The sequence below is a fragment of the Choristoneura fumiferana genome, chromosome 26, assembly GCF_025370935.1.
Source record: "Choristoneura fumiferana chromosome 26, NRCan_CFum_1, whole genome shotgun sequence".
Taxonomy (NCBI): domain Eukaryota; kingdom Metazoa; phylum Arthropoda; class Insecta; order Lepidoptera; family Tortricidae; genus Choristoneura; species Choristoneura fumiferana.
The window spans coordinates 3,219,959-3,237,246 of record NC_133497.1 but is presented as its reverse complement, the minus strand read 5'-3'; the positions used below and the strand labels follow the sequence as shown (position 1 = coordinate 3,237,246).

General features: G+C 39.7%; 2 protein-coding genes across 3 annotated transcripts; one reads left to right on the top strand and one right to left on the bottom strand.

Annotated features, from left to right (window-relative positions):
- Nucleotides 1-236: 236 nt before the first annotated feature.
- On the top strand, nt 237-5,835 carry Scgbeta (sarcoglycan beta; the record flags this gene model as incomplete). Its single annotated transcript, XM_074107701.1, is given in 5 exon segments — nt 237-673; nt 1,581-1,610; nt 1,613-1,745; nt 3,017-3,179; nt 3,660-5,835. Coding segments are annotated over 5 exon segments (1,008 nt in total). The 3' UTR covers nt 4,035-5,835.
- LOC141442657 (uncharacterized) lies at nt 5,041-16,748 on the bottom strand. 2 transcript variants are annotated; one of them, XM_074107700.1, is made up of 9 exons: nt 16,524-16,748; nt 15,155-15,278; nt 14,133-14,264; nt 12,860-13,108; nt 11,403-11,517; nt 10,174-10,328; nt 8,668-8,824; nt 7,146-7,312; nt 5,041-7,069 (listed from the first exon to the last, which is right to left on the bottom strand). In XM_074107700.1, exons 1-8 carry the CDS (start codon nt 16,641-16,643, stop codon nt 7,153-7,155), a joined length of 1,212 nt encoding a protein of 403 aa, XP_073963801.1. In that variant the 5' UTR covers nt 16,644-16,748; the 3' UTR covers nt 5,041-7,069; nt 7,146-7,152. The 2 variants fall into 2 exon arrangements, with proteins under 2 accessions (XP_073963801.1, XP_073963800.1); XM_074107699.1 differs by having other exon boundaries at nt 5,041-7,312.
- Between the last annotated feature and the right edge of the window lie 540 nt (nt 16,749-17,288).

The window sequence follows — 17,288 nt, the reverse complement described above, 5'->3', positions numbered from 1 at the left end:
AATATACAGAATTATTAATAATTATAAATATTTCTTTTAGAAATTCGCGCCTTTCCCTCTCAAAGGTTCCCGGCCTTTTTTTCTGCACTTTTTAAGTTGTCAGCATTGACAAATGTCATCAAAAATGCCACAGATAAGCATAATTTTAACCGATCTTTCATTTTATTTTCATTCGATCTTTCGATTTAAATCGAGCTTGGCTAAACACTGGAATCCGAACACTCTTCTAACTGATAATTGGCGGAAAAGTAAACCAATGAGAACCAAGAATCTTCGCTCGATATTTAATTGTCAATCGTAAGGAAACATTGGATCTATTTATAAGTTCTTGTTTCACGAGTGTTTTCAATAAAACAGACTGCCGCTATGTTGAGTAACCTTCGCGGCGTCTCTCCTCTATCCGACGCTATGTCTGAAAGTACTTTAGAGAGGAATCACGCTGAGAAAGCATTTGTTACTAAAACGCCCGCCCAAAACCTAGTTTTCCAGAATAAGTCAAGTGTTAGTGGTATGAAGAACTATTCTGATAAAAATGGGAACGATGTTACCAAGTCTGTGCATAAAGGGCGGAAAACTATTGCATTTTGGACGCTGGTTTGCCTGCTTTTCGTCCTTGCGATCGGGAATCTGATCCTTACTTTTACTATTTTGGCTGTTTTGAGACTTGGGCAAGGTGAGTGACCTTTTATTTCTTAAATAGATGAAAAAACAAATAAATTATATTTTCACTTCTCATGTTCGTAAAGTTCGTGTTTATGCTGGATTTAGGCGACATAAATTTATTTTTATGCCCTAGTGCATAAACTAAAACCTTCGTCTAAGACCAAGGCAATCAGGTGTTAACATCCACAAACAAAAAAGATTTTTTAATAATTTTTAATTTGTATAAAACTAAAAATCAATCAAATCAATCAAAATAAATCAATAAAACTAAAATACATTAATGCATGAAAAATAAAAAGTACATAGAAAGTGAACAATTGTTTCCACTGTTGCTATTTCATTTTAAAGCAGTGTAAAACTCGAGCAAAACCCATTTTCCCTTTGACGTGTTTATCCTCCCTCGCCGTACCGGCTCGTTTTATGCTCTTGTTGTACAATCTACTATTTTCCAACGTGTCGCTGTGTATTCAAGAACTACTTCAAATGATCTAAACGGAAAAATAAGAATTATTATTACTTACTTGTAATAATAATTCAATTTAATTATTTATTTAAGAATAAAAATAAATAAATATTCTGTACTGGGACAGGATACAATTTAAGTAAAATTATAGTCTTCGCTCACACAGCTAGTAACCGCACCATCAAATGAATACTAATAATAGGATAATCAAAATAGGGCAGGGCTATAGGGTAGCAGGTCTTACTTAGGGCTTCCAAGAAAAGTGTTTATTCTTTCTTTAAACAGACCGATTTCTCTTTGAGTTGTTGGCTCATGATTGATGATGAATAGATGATCATCAGGGCTACTACGAAACTCGAAACTCGACTTTCGAGTTTCGTAGTAGCCCTGCTGGTCCCATCAGAAGACGTCCATGCGCGTTTGTCTCTCTCATAATAAAAAAAACCTTTCCCAGGCATGGAAAGCATGGAGCTGCTTCCGGAGCACACGCCATCAAGTTCTTCGGTTCAACGGGGCTCGAGCACCTGTACAAGCGGGACGGGTTGTTGGAAGGGTTCCGCGACGAACCAGTCGTCGTCAGCAGCGAGAACGGCTCCGTGTTGTTCAACTTGCAGACCAGGTAACGTGACTAAGGTGTCATAAACAAATAGATAACTACTAGCCGTTACCCGCGACTCCGTCCGCGCAGAATTCGTTTATCGCTATCCCGCGGGAACCATGCAATTTTCCGGGATAAAACTATCCTATGTCCTTCCCCAGGACTCAAACTATGTGTATACCGAATTTTATCTAAATCGGTTTAGCGGTTTAGACGTGATTGAGTAACAAACATCCAAACATCTTCACAAACTTTCACATTTATCATATTAGTAGGATATACTATCAATGATGGACGCATATACCTATTATAGATGTAATAATTATGAAACGTCTTACCTAGTACTGGCACCAGTCTCTGGCACACAGGTCTGTCAATAATATGTCCAACAAGTAGTAGGTACTATACTAATAATAATTATCACCGAGCACGCAGGAGTTAGCTACTTATACCGTCGAAGACGCCCTATTATTATTGTACGAGAGTCTACAATATGGCGTTTTAGGCGCTATGCGCAGCTAACTCGCTGCACGCTCGCCTCGCTTTCAACTCGTCCGCAAATCGCTAGTGTCATATGGCCCTTACTATTGTGGTGTATGTTCAATAAAGTGTCATTGTATTGTAACGAACTTAGAATAGTTGAAAACCTCACGACATTGTCCTTTCCAAGTTCAATATCTCAAACTGCTGAGTCAATGATAATGATAATGAAGCATACCTAGCTAAAAAACACCATTAGGAAACTCGTTTCCACGTAAAAAAAGTATTGAAATTGGTCAATCCGTTTGAGAGCTACGATGCCAGAGACAGACAGACTTCGATGTTAAACTCGCCCTCTTTTTACGAGTAGACATAAAATCCAACCGAATAAGCCGTGGTGGCCTAGTGGTTTGACCTATCGCCTCTCAAGCAGAGGGTCGTGGTTCAAACCCGGCTCGCACCTCGAGTTTTCGAAATTCATGTGCGGATTACATTTGAAAATTTACCACGAGCTTTGCGGTGAAGGAAAACATTGTGAGGAAACCTGCACAAACCTGCGAAACGATTCAAATGGTGCGTGCGAAGTTCCCAATCCGCACTGGGCCCGCGTGGACTAAACGGCCCAAGCCCTCTTGTTCTGAAGGAGGCCTGTGCCAGAGTGGGACGTATATAGGCTGGGATGATGATAATCCAACCAATTACCTCGACGGTTCGATTACACTGCAGCTGCCAAGTTCTTGTTTTTGTTTCAAATAACAGTCATAAATGACGAAGACATACGTACCTAACTCCCTGTCATCATACCATCACAGGCTCTCCCGCAGCGAGACCAAGCTAGCCGTCAACACGTCGGGAGTCTTCGTCCGGGGCGTCAGCTCCCTGCAGCTCCTGGACCCCGTGTCGGGGGAGACTGTGTTTAGCACGGCGTCGCAGACTATGGATATACCTGATGGTGTTAATAACTTGCACGCTAAGGTAAGAACATGTGTGTATTAAATGATATTTTACCTGAGAACTCGGGTAAGCGTTGTGTGCTACCCTACATTTGACAGATACAACAAAAATGACGATGCAAACGCGGGTAGTTGGGCGCCGGTGTTAGTTTCGTCGGGTAGTCGCACAGAGCGGTGGCGCGCAGTGCGCGTGTTGCAGCAGCCGCTGAATCGTGTTAATCTTAGAGGAAGAGCTATGAATTAGCCCGAAACATGTCGAGCTAAACTCGATTCAACTCACGAGTTATCGAGGTTTGTAAAAAGGCTAAGACCTTATGCAAGGGCAGCTTTATAGCCAATTCACATGATTAAATGCAAATAAATAATCCTTCCGATTGAGCTTTTTGATCGGTGTCCTAAAATTGCGGGTGTTTTTGTACCATTGGACTCTCGATTCCTGGTTCAAAAATCTTAAGATGCAGTATCTATTAAACTTTATAACGGTTTTTATCATTTCTTTCAGCAAATCTCCACCAAACGCATCTCCTCCCCGACCGACCAAGATCTGACTCTACGTTCCGACTCATCAGCCCATCTCCGAGGCTCGGAAGGCACTCGCATGGAGTCCAAGGAGCTATTCTGGTCAGCAGACCAAGATATATACCTCAAGTCCATAAACGGTTCAGTTGTACTTAGCGGCAAAGAAGGCGTCTATATTCCTGTGAGGAACTTACCCGTAGCTTTGCCCCTCAATAAAACAGAGTTCCAGGGTACAGGGCAGTTCAAAGTATGCGTCTGTATGCCCCAAGGGAAGCTGTTTAGGATTGCTGTGCCCAATGGACAGAAAGTCACCTGTTCTCATATCAATATGACAGGGGAGTTGAATCCGTGTGTTTAGCTGCGTGCGTTTTTAGGTTGGTAATCGATTATTGGTATTTGTGAATCGATATAATGGCGCGGCCACATGCAAGTCGCTCGACGCTCGTTTCCAGCGTCAAATCTGGTCACGTGACATATAGCGATGAAGCTGAAAATGTCGAGCTTTATCGCTGGAAAAAAATACCTCTTCAATTTCGGCAAATCACTGTTTATTTTTTTATTCACTCCAATTTCTTTTATTTGTACCACTGCCACGACTGCTACTAAATGAGATTAAGAAATCAGCTTCCAAGACCAAGATCATTCCTGCAAGCAGCCATCTTGTCGCTACTTTGAGTTGCGGGAAATTCAAAATCACATTCAAAATGGGGTCACGTGACCAGGTTTATAGCTGCAAACAAGCGACTGCATGTGGCCGCAGCCGCACCTTAAGAATACTGGGTAATTTATGAGGTTTCAAAAATGGTCAAAATTGGTGTGACGTAGGTACTTTATCGACACATGATTTGTGTAACCACAGCTATCAAACAAGGTACGCGCGAAAAACAATACCATTTCTTGCAGTCGGGTAAAAAGGAGATTTTCGATTCGGTTGTATATTTGTTCTCTATTTGTTATCAACCTAAAAGCACAGGCATACTAGAATTATTTATTCCTAAGTATTGTTCGAACTAGTCAATATTAATTAAGGATTATCAATGTTTACTATTGATATTATATATAATAATTGTATAACTTAACGCATATTTAAATGTTGTCAACGCACATATGCGTTGCAGGGCAGTTGAGTGCACGTGAGCGTTTTTTAACAGTTGGAAGTGAATACGTGATTTATGATTTAAGAATGTGTGAGAGTCTTATTGAGACGATTGCAAAGTACAGACGTGGGTGTAAATATCTGTACAGCCATAGCGTCCAATATAATGTATACATCGACGTAATGGTTAGTGGCATAAAGGTGTACAGTTGTACCATAAAATATAAGTTACAACGAAGTATCTGCACAGTGGGCATTTTTTTGGAAAGCGCTATACCATTTTAGCCAATAATAAAGCAGTACGTTTGCGCGGCTAAAATCTTGAGCAGCCATTGGTCAAACGTTCGCGCGCGCGGCGACCGCCATTTTGTTCGACGCCGCGCCACACGTCATGCGTCGGTCAGTCGTTTACCTGTCATTACATATTTTACCTTACGGTTTGCGTAACATGGTCGTTATTGAACTGTGCTCTTAGTGTAAGTTTTCGGTTACAAAATACGTCTCGATCGCGTCCGCGTTAAAATCTAAATTTGTATGCAAACACGAACAGCGCCTCTAGCGGAACGTTTGCGATATTCGTGTTTCCATACAAATTGTGATTTTAACCCGAACGCGATCGAGACGTATTTCGCAACCGAAAACTTACACTAAGGGTACTGGTGTTTACATTCGGATGTCAGCACTCGTTTACGCGAACAAAGATTGTCGATGTCCCTTTATTACTTATAATTTCCTTTGTACATTTGCCCTAATATCACATGCCATAATTGTTGAGTGCCATAATGTACATAATCCCTAATATCTAATGCATAACAATCATTGATGTAACTTATATTTGTGGTCCACCTGTATATATATTTTTGACGTTATGGTAACGTACTTATATTCGTGACCTTGACATAACATAAGTCTTGACATACATACATAATAATATAAAAAACGTAAACACTTGAGTGTCTCGTCGATTTGTGTTCTAAATAGTGCTTATACAGAAGGGTTTGGAAATATAAGTATATTATGAATCGTGCATGTTGTTTTTTAATAATAAAAAAAAGTTAAAATTTCAAGTTATTTTATTTAATGTAAAAACAGAATTTGATATATACCTTTACACAAGAATTTTAGGATGTCAAACAAGGCACATAATACGGCATTTGACTATTTATTTATTACAAGCTTTTATTTAGCTTGCAATAAACATATTTGGATCAAATCTAGGAGACTTTTGAATTTTGTCCCACTTCCTGTGGTCGGATTGACTTGAAATTTGACATACACATATACTTATGTAAATCCGGTAACAATACAATAGTCCGGCCAGGATCGTCTCTGCAGGACGTAACTCCTCAACGGTTAATGGGATCGACTTGAAATTTGGTACGAAAATGTAGTTTAGATGACAATGTCAAAAAAGTACAGTCAGCAAACGAAGCTTGAATTAAAAATTACATTTGTAACAAAAACTTAATTTATAAATCAAACCACTTACCAATATTTAAAATGCGAAAGTACTTAAGTCCGTTTGTTCCCTCTTCACGCTTAAACCGCTGAACCAATGAGGGCTATCGTTTTTTGTCTCACCAGATGGCGCACTGTTGCGTGAGGTTTTTAAGTATGGCTTTCAAAGTCTGTTATTACGGGCGTGAAAACAAAGTTTAGATTAAAACCATATTTAATACACCTCAAAACCGTACCATGAAAATATCGAGCATGCCACAGTGTTGCATAGTTCCCGTTTTGTTCGGAAAAAAGGGAGGACAAAGGTTTCCGAAAGACAAAAACACAGACATTAATTGCCCCGGAACGCATATTTGCCATAATTAATTTCAGGTATTGCAAAATATTCACAGAATTATTCTAATTATAAATAAACCCGCGTTGCTCACCCAAATACTATGAGATTTGACATTTCGGAGACCTCACGCTACACTAGCGCCTCTAGTGGCGAATTCATACGCGATAGCCCTCATTGAGATGAAATTTGGTACGGAGATAGTTCGAGACCCTAGGAAGGACATCGTATAGTTTTTATCCCGTAAATTGCATAGTTCCTGCGGGATAGCGATAAATGAATTCTTCGCAGACAGAACAGCTCGTTGAAGCACAAATTAGTTTTTTGTTGGCTTTTAAATGTGTAGGCTATTACGAACAACAGATGGTCGTTGGGGCCAATAAATTCGAATGGAGACCGAAGATCGGCAAGCGTAGGACGTCCAACGAGATGGACGGCTGGCCTGGTTAAAGCCGCGGGTTCATGGATGCAGGCCGCTTCCAACCGAAGCAACTGGTCTTGAGGCCTATGTACAACAGTGGACGTGGTTGATATGATGATGGCTTTCAAAGTGTACGCAACTCTCAGCTCTCTTGACTCACATTTCCTTTACGTAGGTGCCTTCTGCGTGTCTGCCCGATTGTGTGTCTTAGCGTGCGTTATTAAGGTGCATTTTTGCAGGAATTTCTTGCCGCACAGTTCGCAGCAGAAGCGGCGGTCGTCGCGATGTGTCCGCATGTGGACGTCCAGAGCTTTCTTACGAGGATAACTGGAAAAAACAATTAAAAATATAATTAGAAGGGGTCATTCAAATATTTTACGTAGTCAAGTACGACTATTCTATGTGGCGTGTTAGGTCAATTTACCAAAAAAAAGAGCTTTATTTCAATAAAAAATACACGTACATTTCATTAATTAACTACCTACTAATCCTTAAATAATAGGATTGTTGCAGCCAATGTTTATAATATTACTTGAATATTTGAAACGTCCAAAATAGGGTTCCGTAGCCATTACGAAAAAAATTAAGTAATATTTTTCTTGGGATTTCGTATTTTATACGGAATCTTCAAAGTTTAGGTGTATTTTATACCTTAGGTGGCTATTTAAGAGTAAAACTACTAATAATTCTCAAGCAAACTTAGCCGTTATAGTTTTCCTTGAAAGTTTGATATGCTTACTACCATCCTGAATTTTTTCAAATTTTTCCACCCACCGGCTTAGATTTTAGAGGAGGGTGGGACGCACGATTTTATTGAAAATTTGCACTTTAAAGTTGAATATTTTGCAAAAACATCAATGAATCGAAAATTCGTCTTAGCAAACCCTAATGGTTTTAAAATACCTATCCAACGATACCCCACACAATAGGGTTGGATGAGAAAAAAAATCACCCCCACTTTACGTCTATGGGAGGTACCCTAAAAAATCATTTTTTTTAGTTTGTTATTGTACCATTGTCGGCATTGTTTACATATATATCCGTGCAAAATTACACATTTTTAGCATTGATAGTCCCTGAGCAAAGCCGTCGACGGACGGACAGACAGACAGACATGGCGAAACTATAAGAGTTCCGTTTTTGCCATTTTGGCTCCGGAACCCTAAAAACGGCAAAAAAAACACGTTTGTTGGAAGGGAGCCCCATTAAATATTAATTTTATCCTCATTTTAGTATTTGTCGTTATAGCGGTCACAGTCATACATACTCTGTGAAAATTTCAACTGTCCAACTATCACAGTTCATGAGATACAGCCTGGTGACAGACGGACAGCGAAGTTTTAGTAATAGGGTTTCCGTTTTTACCCTTTGAAAGAAAGAAAGAAAGATTTATTTTGGCTCCATAAGTACCACCTAAAACTAAGACTAAAACTAGCACTAAAACTATGTTACTTGGTGACAAAACTGGTCTCCACTCAGCATGTGTTGCGCACATTATGTGCAGTAGCGCTGGTTTTCTGTGGAGCCTTCTTTGGGTACGGAACCCTAAAAATGCGAATGGAAATTTTGCTACTATGAAATAATTATTCCGGCAAATTGACCTTACAAGACGAGCACGCACTGGAACTACATATATCCGTGTACACCATCCACTGCTCGCTACCTATACATCCAACACCCACCTCTTGGGGCACAGCGCGCATTGGAACTCTTTCCGTCCAGTGTGAGCCGCGACGTGCCCGCGCAGCTCCTGTTTCTGGTAGAAGCCTGCGCCGCACTCCACGCAGAAGTGACGCTTCACTTTGAGGTGCTTGTTGCGGAGATGAGTTGACAGATTACCTGGAAGAATGACAAATTAAACTATATTTATTACAGTTTATTATGTGATTATTGATTACAGTTTTAATTTATTTTATTATATCCTCTGAACGTATAGCTAGTGTTTAGTTTTGTAACTAAGCGACCCCATACATCCCTGTATTATTATTATAATTATTTTGTATATTTTTTTCTTTAATTGTATACTGTAGTTTCTACGTATTTTATTTGTAATTTTTTTTTTGAAAAATATGACTGCCAAGTTTTCTTGCGGCGCATTCTTCTTGGCAATGATGGTCTTTCCGAAAGCGCTGGTAGTTTAAAAAATGACGTGTAAAAGTGCCCATTGCGGCCTATTTACTGAACAAATGATTTGAATTTGAAAAGATTAACGGACTGTTGAATGGTGTTATGTTATTTAATGACTAACAGCACAATAACAATCCGTAAATGTAAACCAGCCCTAGCCAGTAGGAACCGTTTGTGGCGATGTGGCGCGCGTCTTGTGTCTGCGATGTGGCCCGCGCGTGTCGTACACTCCCTCCCCTCCACTCACCGTCCAGTAGGAACCGTTCGTGGCAGATGTGGCAGCGATGTGGCGCGCGTCTTGTGTCTGCGATGTGGCCCGCGCGTGTCGTACACTCCCTCCCTCCACTCACCGTCCAGTAGAAACCGTTCGTGGCAGATGCGGCAGCGATGTGGCGCGCGTCTTGTGTCTGTGGTGTGGCCCGCGCGTGTCGTACACTCCTCCCCTCCACTCACCGACCAGTAGAAACCGTTCGTGGCAGATGTGGCAGCGATGTGGCGCGCGTCTTGTGTCTGTGGGGTGGCCCGCGCGTGTCGTACACTCCCTCCCCTCCACTCACCGGCCAGTAGGAACCGTTTGTGGCAGATATGGCAGCGATGTGGCGCGCGTCTTGTGTCTGCGCTGTGGCCCGCGCGTGTCGTACACTCCCTCCCCTCCACTCACCGGCCAGTAGGAACCGTTTGTGGCGATGTGGCGCGCGTCTTGTGTCTGCGATGTGGCCCGCGCGTGTCGTACACTCCTCCCCTCCACTCACCGGCCAGTAGGAACCGTTTGTGGCAGATGTGGCAGCGATGTGGCGCGCGTCTTGTGTCTGCGATGTGGCCCGCGCGTGTCGTACACTCCCTCCCTCCACTCACCGTCCAGTAGGAACCGTTCGTGGCAGATGTGGCAGCGATGTGGCGCGCGTCTTGTGTCTGCGATGTGGCCCGCGCGTGTCGTACACTCCTCCCCTCCACTCACCGGCCAGTAGGAACCGTTTGTGGCAGATGTGGCAGCGATGTGGCGCGCGTCTTGTGTCTGCGATGTGGCCCGCGCGTGTCGTACACTCCTCCCCTCCACTCACCGGCCAGTAGGAACCGTTTGTGGCAGATGTGGCAGCGATGCGGCGCGCGCGCGTCGTGCGTGTCCGCGAGGTGGCGCGCACGACGCGTGAGTGTGCCGAAACGTGCCGGACAGTACGGGCAAGCGTACAGCTCGATGGATTTGTGTTTGCGCTGCCTGTACACAAAAATCATCTAAAGATCCCCATGTCTAGATATTACTATCTTAAGTATTTTTGATGACCAGATAGCTAAGTTGAACGTATAGGCTGACTAGGAATATAAAAAACCTGACGCGAGGGCAGCACTTCTACGTTTTAGAATGCAACATTCTTTACACTTACTATACGATACCTACCAGTCATATTGACAACAGTGTCGGTGATGTTATTTAAAGGAATATTTTCTAATCCCTCGGACTTTTTCAATGAAAAATACTTTTATACATGTGAATTATTTTCCTTCCAAGGCTATGGATAATCTTCGGCATTTTAACGCACAAAAACACAAAATAACATCGCGCGCTGCTCCCTCGGGAACTGTGCATTTTTCCGGGATAAAAAGTAGCCTATGTCACTCTCGGGCCCATAAACTATCTGCATGCCAAAAATTACGTCGATCCTTCGCTCCGTTACGGCGTGAAAGACGGACAAACATACACACAAACACACACTCTCACTTATAATATTATAGTATATAAGTATATATATGGAAGTATGGATTGACTGACTTTTTGGAATTTTCGTCTGTCCCTAACTGAATGCTCCTCTCATCCACTCGAAGGTTGACTGGTAGAGATCCCTTAAAGGGATAAGTTTGCCTTTGAACATACATATCTCAATGTCTGTCAATAAATAAACTTAGTGATTCTGGTTTTGTTTAATGGTGTATGTGTGTATTTTTTTTTGTTTCTTTATACCTTTTTTTTACACTTGAAAAGTTTTATGTCTGTCAATTGTGTTTATTACTTATTTTGTACAATAAAGAGTTTACATACATATATACACAATCGAAACACATAATCTTCCTTCGGGCAGTCGGGTAAATACAACTCAGCAATCAACACACCACCACACACCATTCGGATAACTTGGGGATCTTCAAAAACGAGCCTACTCACTCGACAAAGGGCCGGCAACGCATCCATAACTCAGCTTATGTTAAGGATGTCCATGGGCGGCTGTGATTGCTTTCCATCAGGACCCGCCAGCTCGTTTTCCTCCTATCATATAGAAAAATACATTTTACCCACCTGTGTGAATTTAGTGTGTTATAGTTTCGGAACTCAGTATCGCACTCCTTGCAGGTGAAAGGACCTTTGATGTGAGACGGCATGTGTCTCTTTAACCTCTTCTTCGTAAGGAACCCTAATAATAATAAAGAATAAGAATAAGAATATTTATTTGCGTTAATGTAGTAGTGGATACAGTTGGATAATGTAGTAGTGAACAAAGTGCGTTCGTATGCTAAGTCTACTGACAGCTGCAAACATTTATTTAAAAAATTTGGCTTGCTCCCACTCCCCTGTCTCTATATAAGGGAAGCATATATTCTAGTAAAAAATCCCACCTATTTTTCTCTTCGTAACGAGTCTACTGCACGTCATAAGAGAACTCAATATAAGAATTTGTTATGTCAACCTCCTAGTCATACCTATATTTATGAGAAAAAATTGTTATAATATGTAAACGCCTACAATAACTTGCCAAATGAAATTAAATTAGAAAATATAAAATATTTCAAAAGTAGACTTACTCGATTTCCGGATAAATTTCTGCTATCGTTTGCACACCTGCTTGCAGGTTGAGTACATATGCCCTTGACTATGAGTGAGAATCACGAAAGTTTAAAACGTTATATATGCCCTAACATAATTTAAGACCTTTAACTAACCTTCTGTTTTTAACTGTAATTATCTATTCATTCTGTGATACCACATAAGTCCTAAGTTTATGTTATTTCTAGATAAATGTATAAGTAGTTTATTTAGATACCTTACATAAAGTTAATTTATAAGTGTTCCTTAAACCTCTTCCTAAAAATTACATGAGGTTAAAATAGCATAATATGTTATGTATAAGTTAATTAATGTAATTAATTTTAAAATTGCCACGCCCCAACAGGGCATCATTTTTTATAATTTTTTGGAATTGGTGTTTGGAATCTTTTTGTATTTTTTATTTCAATTCCAAATTTTTGTTACTTTTACGGTCATCCCGTAAAACCCATATCGAAAATACAAACTGAAATATAGATGCACAGAAAAACCAGAAAAATAAGACCAGCGCTGGGAATCGAACCCAGGTCCTCGGCATTCCGTGCCGCGTGCTACACCGCTACGCCACCGTTAATACGCGCGATAGGGTAGGGGTAGGGTAGGGTAGGGTAGGGGGATAGGGTTCCATTCCCATTGGAACTTTGTTTTTAAAATTCAAATATTGTAAGGACAACTGCCGAATGTAAATACCTACCTAGAAATATGACATTTGACTATTTTATTTTATAACCCAGACACAAAAGAGGGGTCATGTCAGCGTGTGCGGGCGGGCGTGTGTGTGCGTGTCTGTGTCTCTCTGTGTCTGGTACTGTATGTCGGTAGCATCATAGCTCACAACATAATGTGTGACATCGGCATATGTGGGATAGCGATAAACACATTCTAAGCAGACAGTCGCGGGTAAAAACTAGTGATATCATATAATTGCTCACCTTTACCACAAGTCTCACATATATGATTAGGGAAGTGTCTGTTCATGTGTGTGTGATACACATACACATTAGGTAACACAACAGCGCACACTGTACACTTGAAATCCTTCGTCACTTCATACTGCATCTCGCTCTTCACTGCTGTCTCTCTCTTCTTCTTCCGAGGCACAGTTATACGTTTCTCCGGCTCCAATATGATAGTTAATTTTGCGTCCTGCTCTAGCTTTATGCTGTCGGGGTATTTAATATCTGTAAAACGGAATAGATGTGTTTTTATAGATGTTTTTAATGCAGTAATCATTGACATCTATGTACCTTACGGCAATAGACTGGCTGTTTGGAACAAAACGCGCGCATCAATCATCAATATTACTTTGACACAACCCGTTTCACGGACGTCAACAAACTATAGTGAAAGGTTCACAAATACGCGCTGTGAACTAATTTTGTGCACCGTTTAGATAAGAAACATGCAGTCTATACATAGATGTCGATGGCAGTAATGGATTTTCTATGGTTCTTGTTGTGGCTTATAATAGACCATTAAAAAAAGCCTTTGCTGTGTTTTAAGATATTTAAAATGGTTTATCAAACAATGTATTTATTTACTTATTTATTAATTATAATAAAAATTACAGCATTGCAGTTAGAATAGAATAGAATAGAAAACGTTTATTCGCATTTCGCAAATTACATAAACACAAAATAAACAAGTATAAAGTAAATATATATGAAAGTATTTGCGAAATCGCGGAACGGTCTCAGCTCAGCATAGTGCTGGCCGTAGAGGCCAACGCTGGTCTTCCGCTGTGACCGCTTGGCGACTTCACGGAAGGCGACATAAATTCAAAAAAGTAAATCTAAAAAGAAACAAACAGAAAGTAATATAATTTAGATAAAATAATAACAATAATGAAAACAAACAGAACACAAAACCAGACAAAAGACACGTGTACAATAATAAAACTAATGCACTGTAAAATTCAAAATTATACAAAAAAAACATAAAACAACATGCAAAAAAAAGTAACTAGGTTACAAAATGAAGATATATTTAAATCCCACTCATATTATAAATGCGAAAGTTTGTAAGTCTGTTTGTTTATTTTGTTACTCCATCACGTCTAAACTGCTGAACCGATTATTAACGAGGTAACGTCTAGTAACAAATAAAAAACCCTTCACATTCTCTATTGCCTGCTTCCAGGCCTAGGTAATAAGCCATAAGCTAGTCCTAATTCAGTCTGTAATATAAAATACAATTTATTCGTACCTTCTTTGACATTAACATTTAATTTTGTATCTGCCATTTTGTCCTCTTTGTATTTCTCATCCAAGTCCGATGTGTACTCTGTTAATACTTTTGATATAAGTGTGCATTTGTCGGTTTCATTCATTTTTATTACTGTAAAAGAGAAGTATCATTTAATATTACTTGAGATCTTGTGTCATTGCAATGAGGGCTATCGTTTTTTGTCTCACTAGATGGGGCACTGTTGCGTGAGGTTTTTAAGTATGGCTTTCAAAGTCTGTTATTACGGGCGTGAAACAAAGTTTAGATTAAAATCATATTTAATACACCTTAAAACCGTACCATAAAAATATCGCGCAACCACAGTGTTGCATAGTCCCCGTTTTGTTCGGAAAAAAGGGAGGACAAAGGTTTCCGAAAGACAAAACTGTCTCAAAACACAGACATTCATTGCCCCGGAACGCATATTTGCCATAATTAATTTCAGATATTGCAAAATATTCACAAAATTATTTAACTATAAATAAACCCGCGTAGCTCACCCAAACACTATGAGATATGGCATTTCGGAGACCTCACGCTACACTAGCGCCTCTAGTGGCGAATTCATACGCGATAGCCCTCATTGCAAAATTTTTATTAAATAGGTCAAACCATGAAGCCGTGGTGGCCTAGTGGTTTGACCTATCGCCTCTGAAGCAGAGTCATGGGTTCAAACAACGGCTCGCAACTCAGTTTCATGTCCGAAATTACATTTGAAAATTACCACGAGCTTTGCGGTGAAGGAAAACATCGTGAGGAAACCTGCACTAACCTGCGAAGCAATTCAATGGTGCGTGTGAAGTTCCCAATCCGCACTGGGCCCGCGTGGGAACTATGGCCCAAGCCCTCTTGTTCTCAGAGGTGGGCTGTGGCTAGCAGGGACGTTTATAGGTTCAGATGGGAGGTCAAACCATTAGACCATGGTCTCCAAGATTTATAAAGAAAATAAAATCATTGTTTTTAAATAGCTTCTCAAGCTTAATGACATCTGTGGTACTCACAGCCATTGACCTGTAGCGCATGCAGCGTGTTATGCACTTGGCGTTTGAACTTGAGTGCATCCTCCAGGCGCTCGGCGCACTCCTCGCACACATAGCTATCGTATTCATAGTCTTCTTGTACAGGCTGAAATTGAGTTAATATGCTTTGGTTTAAAGTTGCTACATACAATGACTTTATTGTACACCAAATAAAAGGAATACAGAAAAAGGGTACACACGCACGAACGCAAGCTGAAGGCTCAGTTTCATTGGTCAATTGGTCGAGTTTGATAAGTACTTAGACTTAATTATCAAGGGTCGGAAATACGCCCGTCATTTTGAAAACATAACCCTGTTCCGTACAGTAAGAAGAGACTTCCTAATATTAATAAAAAATATTATTAGGTATTTAATTTTTATAAATTTATTATACTTACCAAAATTTATATAATTACAGCGACAAATTTAGTAATGATTGACATTCCAATGTCCATGTTTCGGTTATGGGAAAAAATCACTTTCACCAATCAAAAAGAATTCTTGAATTACAAAGCACAAAGTTACAGATAAAGGATTCACTTAAAATTGTAAAGGACATACATACTGTTTTACAAAATATACCTGAGAGTCTTAGACTCATGTCAAAGTTTCAAGCAATTTTAAATAGAAATCCTGATTATGTTACCGTAAAAGAAATACAGAAAAAATTAACGCCGCGCCAGAAGCACATTGGAAGAATAATATACCAATGTCAACTATTACATATGCCTGACCTTGCCTTGCTTGACCTGGGTTCGATTCCCAGTGATGGTCTTATTTTTCTGTTTTTTCTGTGCATCTATATTTCAGTTTGTATTTTCAATTTTACATGAAAAGTAAAAATTCAAAAATCCCAATCTTATTACATATGCCCCAATGACGTCCGTAGACTGTGAATGAACTTTTTCGAGTCATAAATGGGTCCTAAATTCACATCGCTATAGGCTCACAAGTGAAAATTTGGGAAAAAATTATGGTCATTCTTTTTGATTGGCGAAAGTGATTTTTCCCATAACCAGAACATGGACATCGGAATATCAATCATTACTAAATTTGTTGCTGTAAACATATAAATTTTGGTAAGTATAATAAATTTATAAAAATTAAATACCTAATAATATTTTTTATTAATATAAGGAAGTCTCTTCTGTACGGAACAGGGTTATGTTTTCGAAATGACGGGCGTTTGTCCGACCCTTGTTAATTATTCAAAGTAGCAACAATAAGAAGTATCTAATTTAACATCACTTATTAGATAATAAACGGGGTTGCATTTGACTTCAGCTATTTCTGATGATAAATTATAATAATTTCGCAGGTAAAAAGCTTACTTAAACTTTATATTACTTACTTTTATCGAAAACAAATCACTGAGAATTTCGGCATAATTTGCTTCGGGTTTTTCACAGAATAAATTCTTTAAATCGTTTGTAGATAAACAGCAGAAGCAAAAGTATGCATCTATCGACATTGTGACATAATCATACAATATGTAGTATACTTAGAATAGAACAATTATAGGAAATTATTTGTTTTTTTAACTACGAAATTGACGGTGAATTGGGTGAACGTAGGTTATGTTTACTAACTGTCACTGTCATTTTGACATATTCGGTTCGTTCAGAAACAAAAAAAGGTGCAGTTACATGCAGTCGCTCGTCGCTCGTTTGCAGCGATAAATCTGGTTACGTGATTACGTGACCCTGATAAGAATGTGTTTTGAATTTTCAGTGACTCAAAATAGTAGCGTCGAGTCACCGCGTCGAGCAGCAGTGACATGATGGATGCTTGCAGGAATGATCTTGCTTGGTCTTGGAAGCTGATTCCTTAATCTCATTTAGTAGCACTCGTGGCAGTGGTACAAATAAAAGAAATTGGAGTGAATGAAAAAATAATAACAGTGTTTTTGCTAAAATTGAAGAAGTTTACTTTCCAGCCATAAAGCTCAACATTTTCAGCTTTATCGCTATATGTCACGTGACCAGATTTGACGCTGGAAACGAGCATCGAGCGACTTGCATGTGTCGGCGCCTTAGTTCCGTTCAGACAGTTGTTATTTTAATTTTATTGCTCGTGGGTGGAAAAAAGTATGAAATATAATAAAATGAAATGTAGT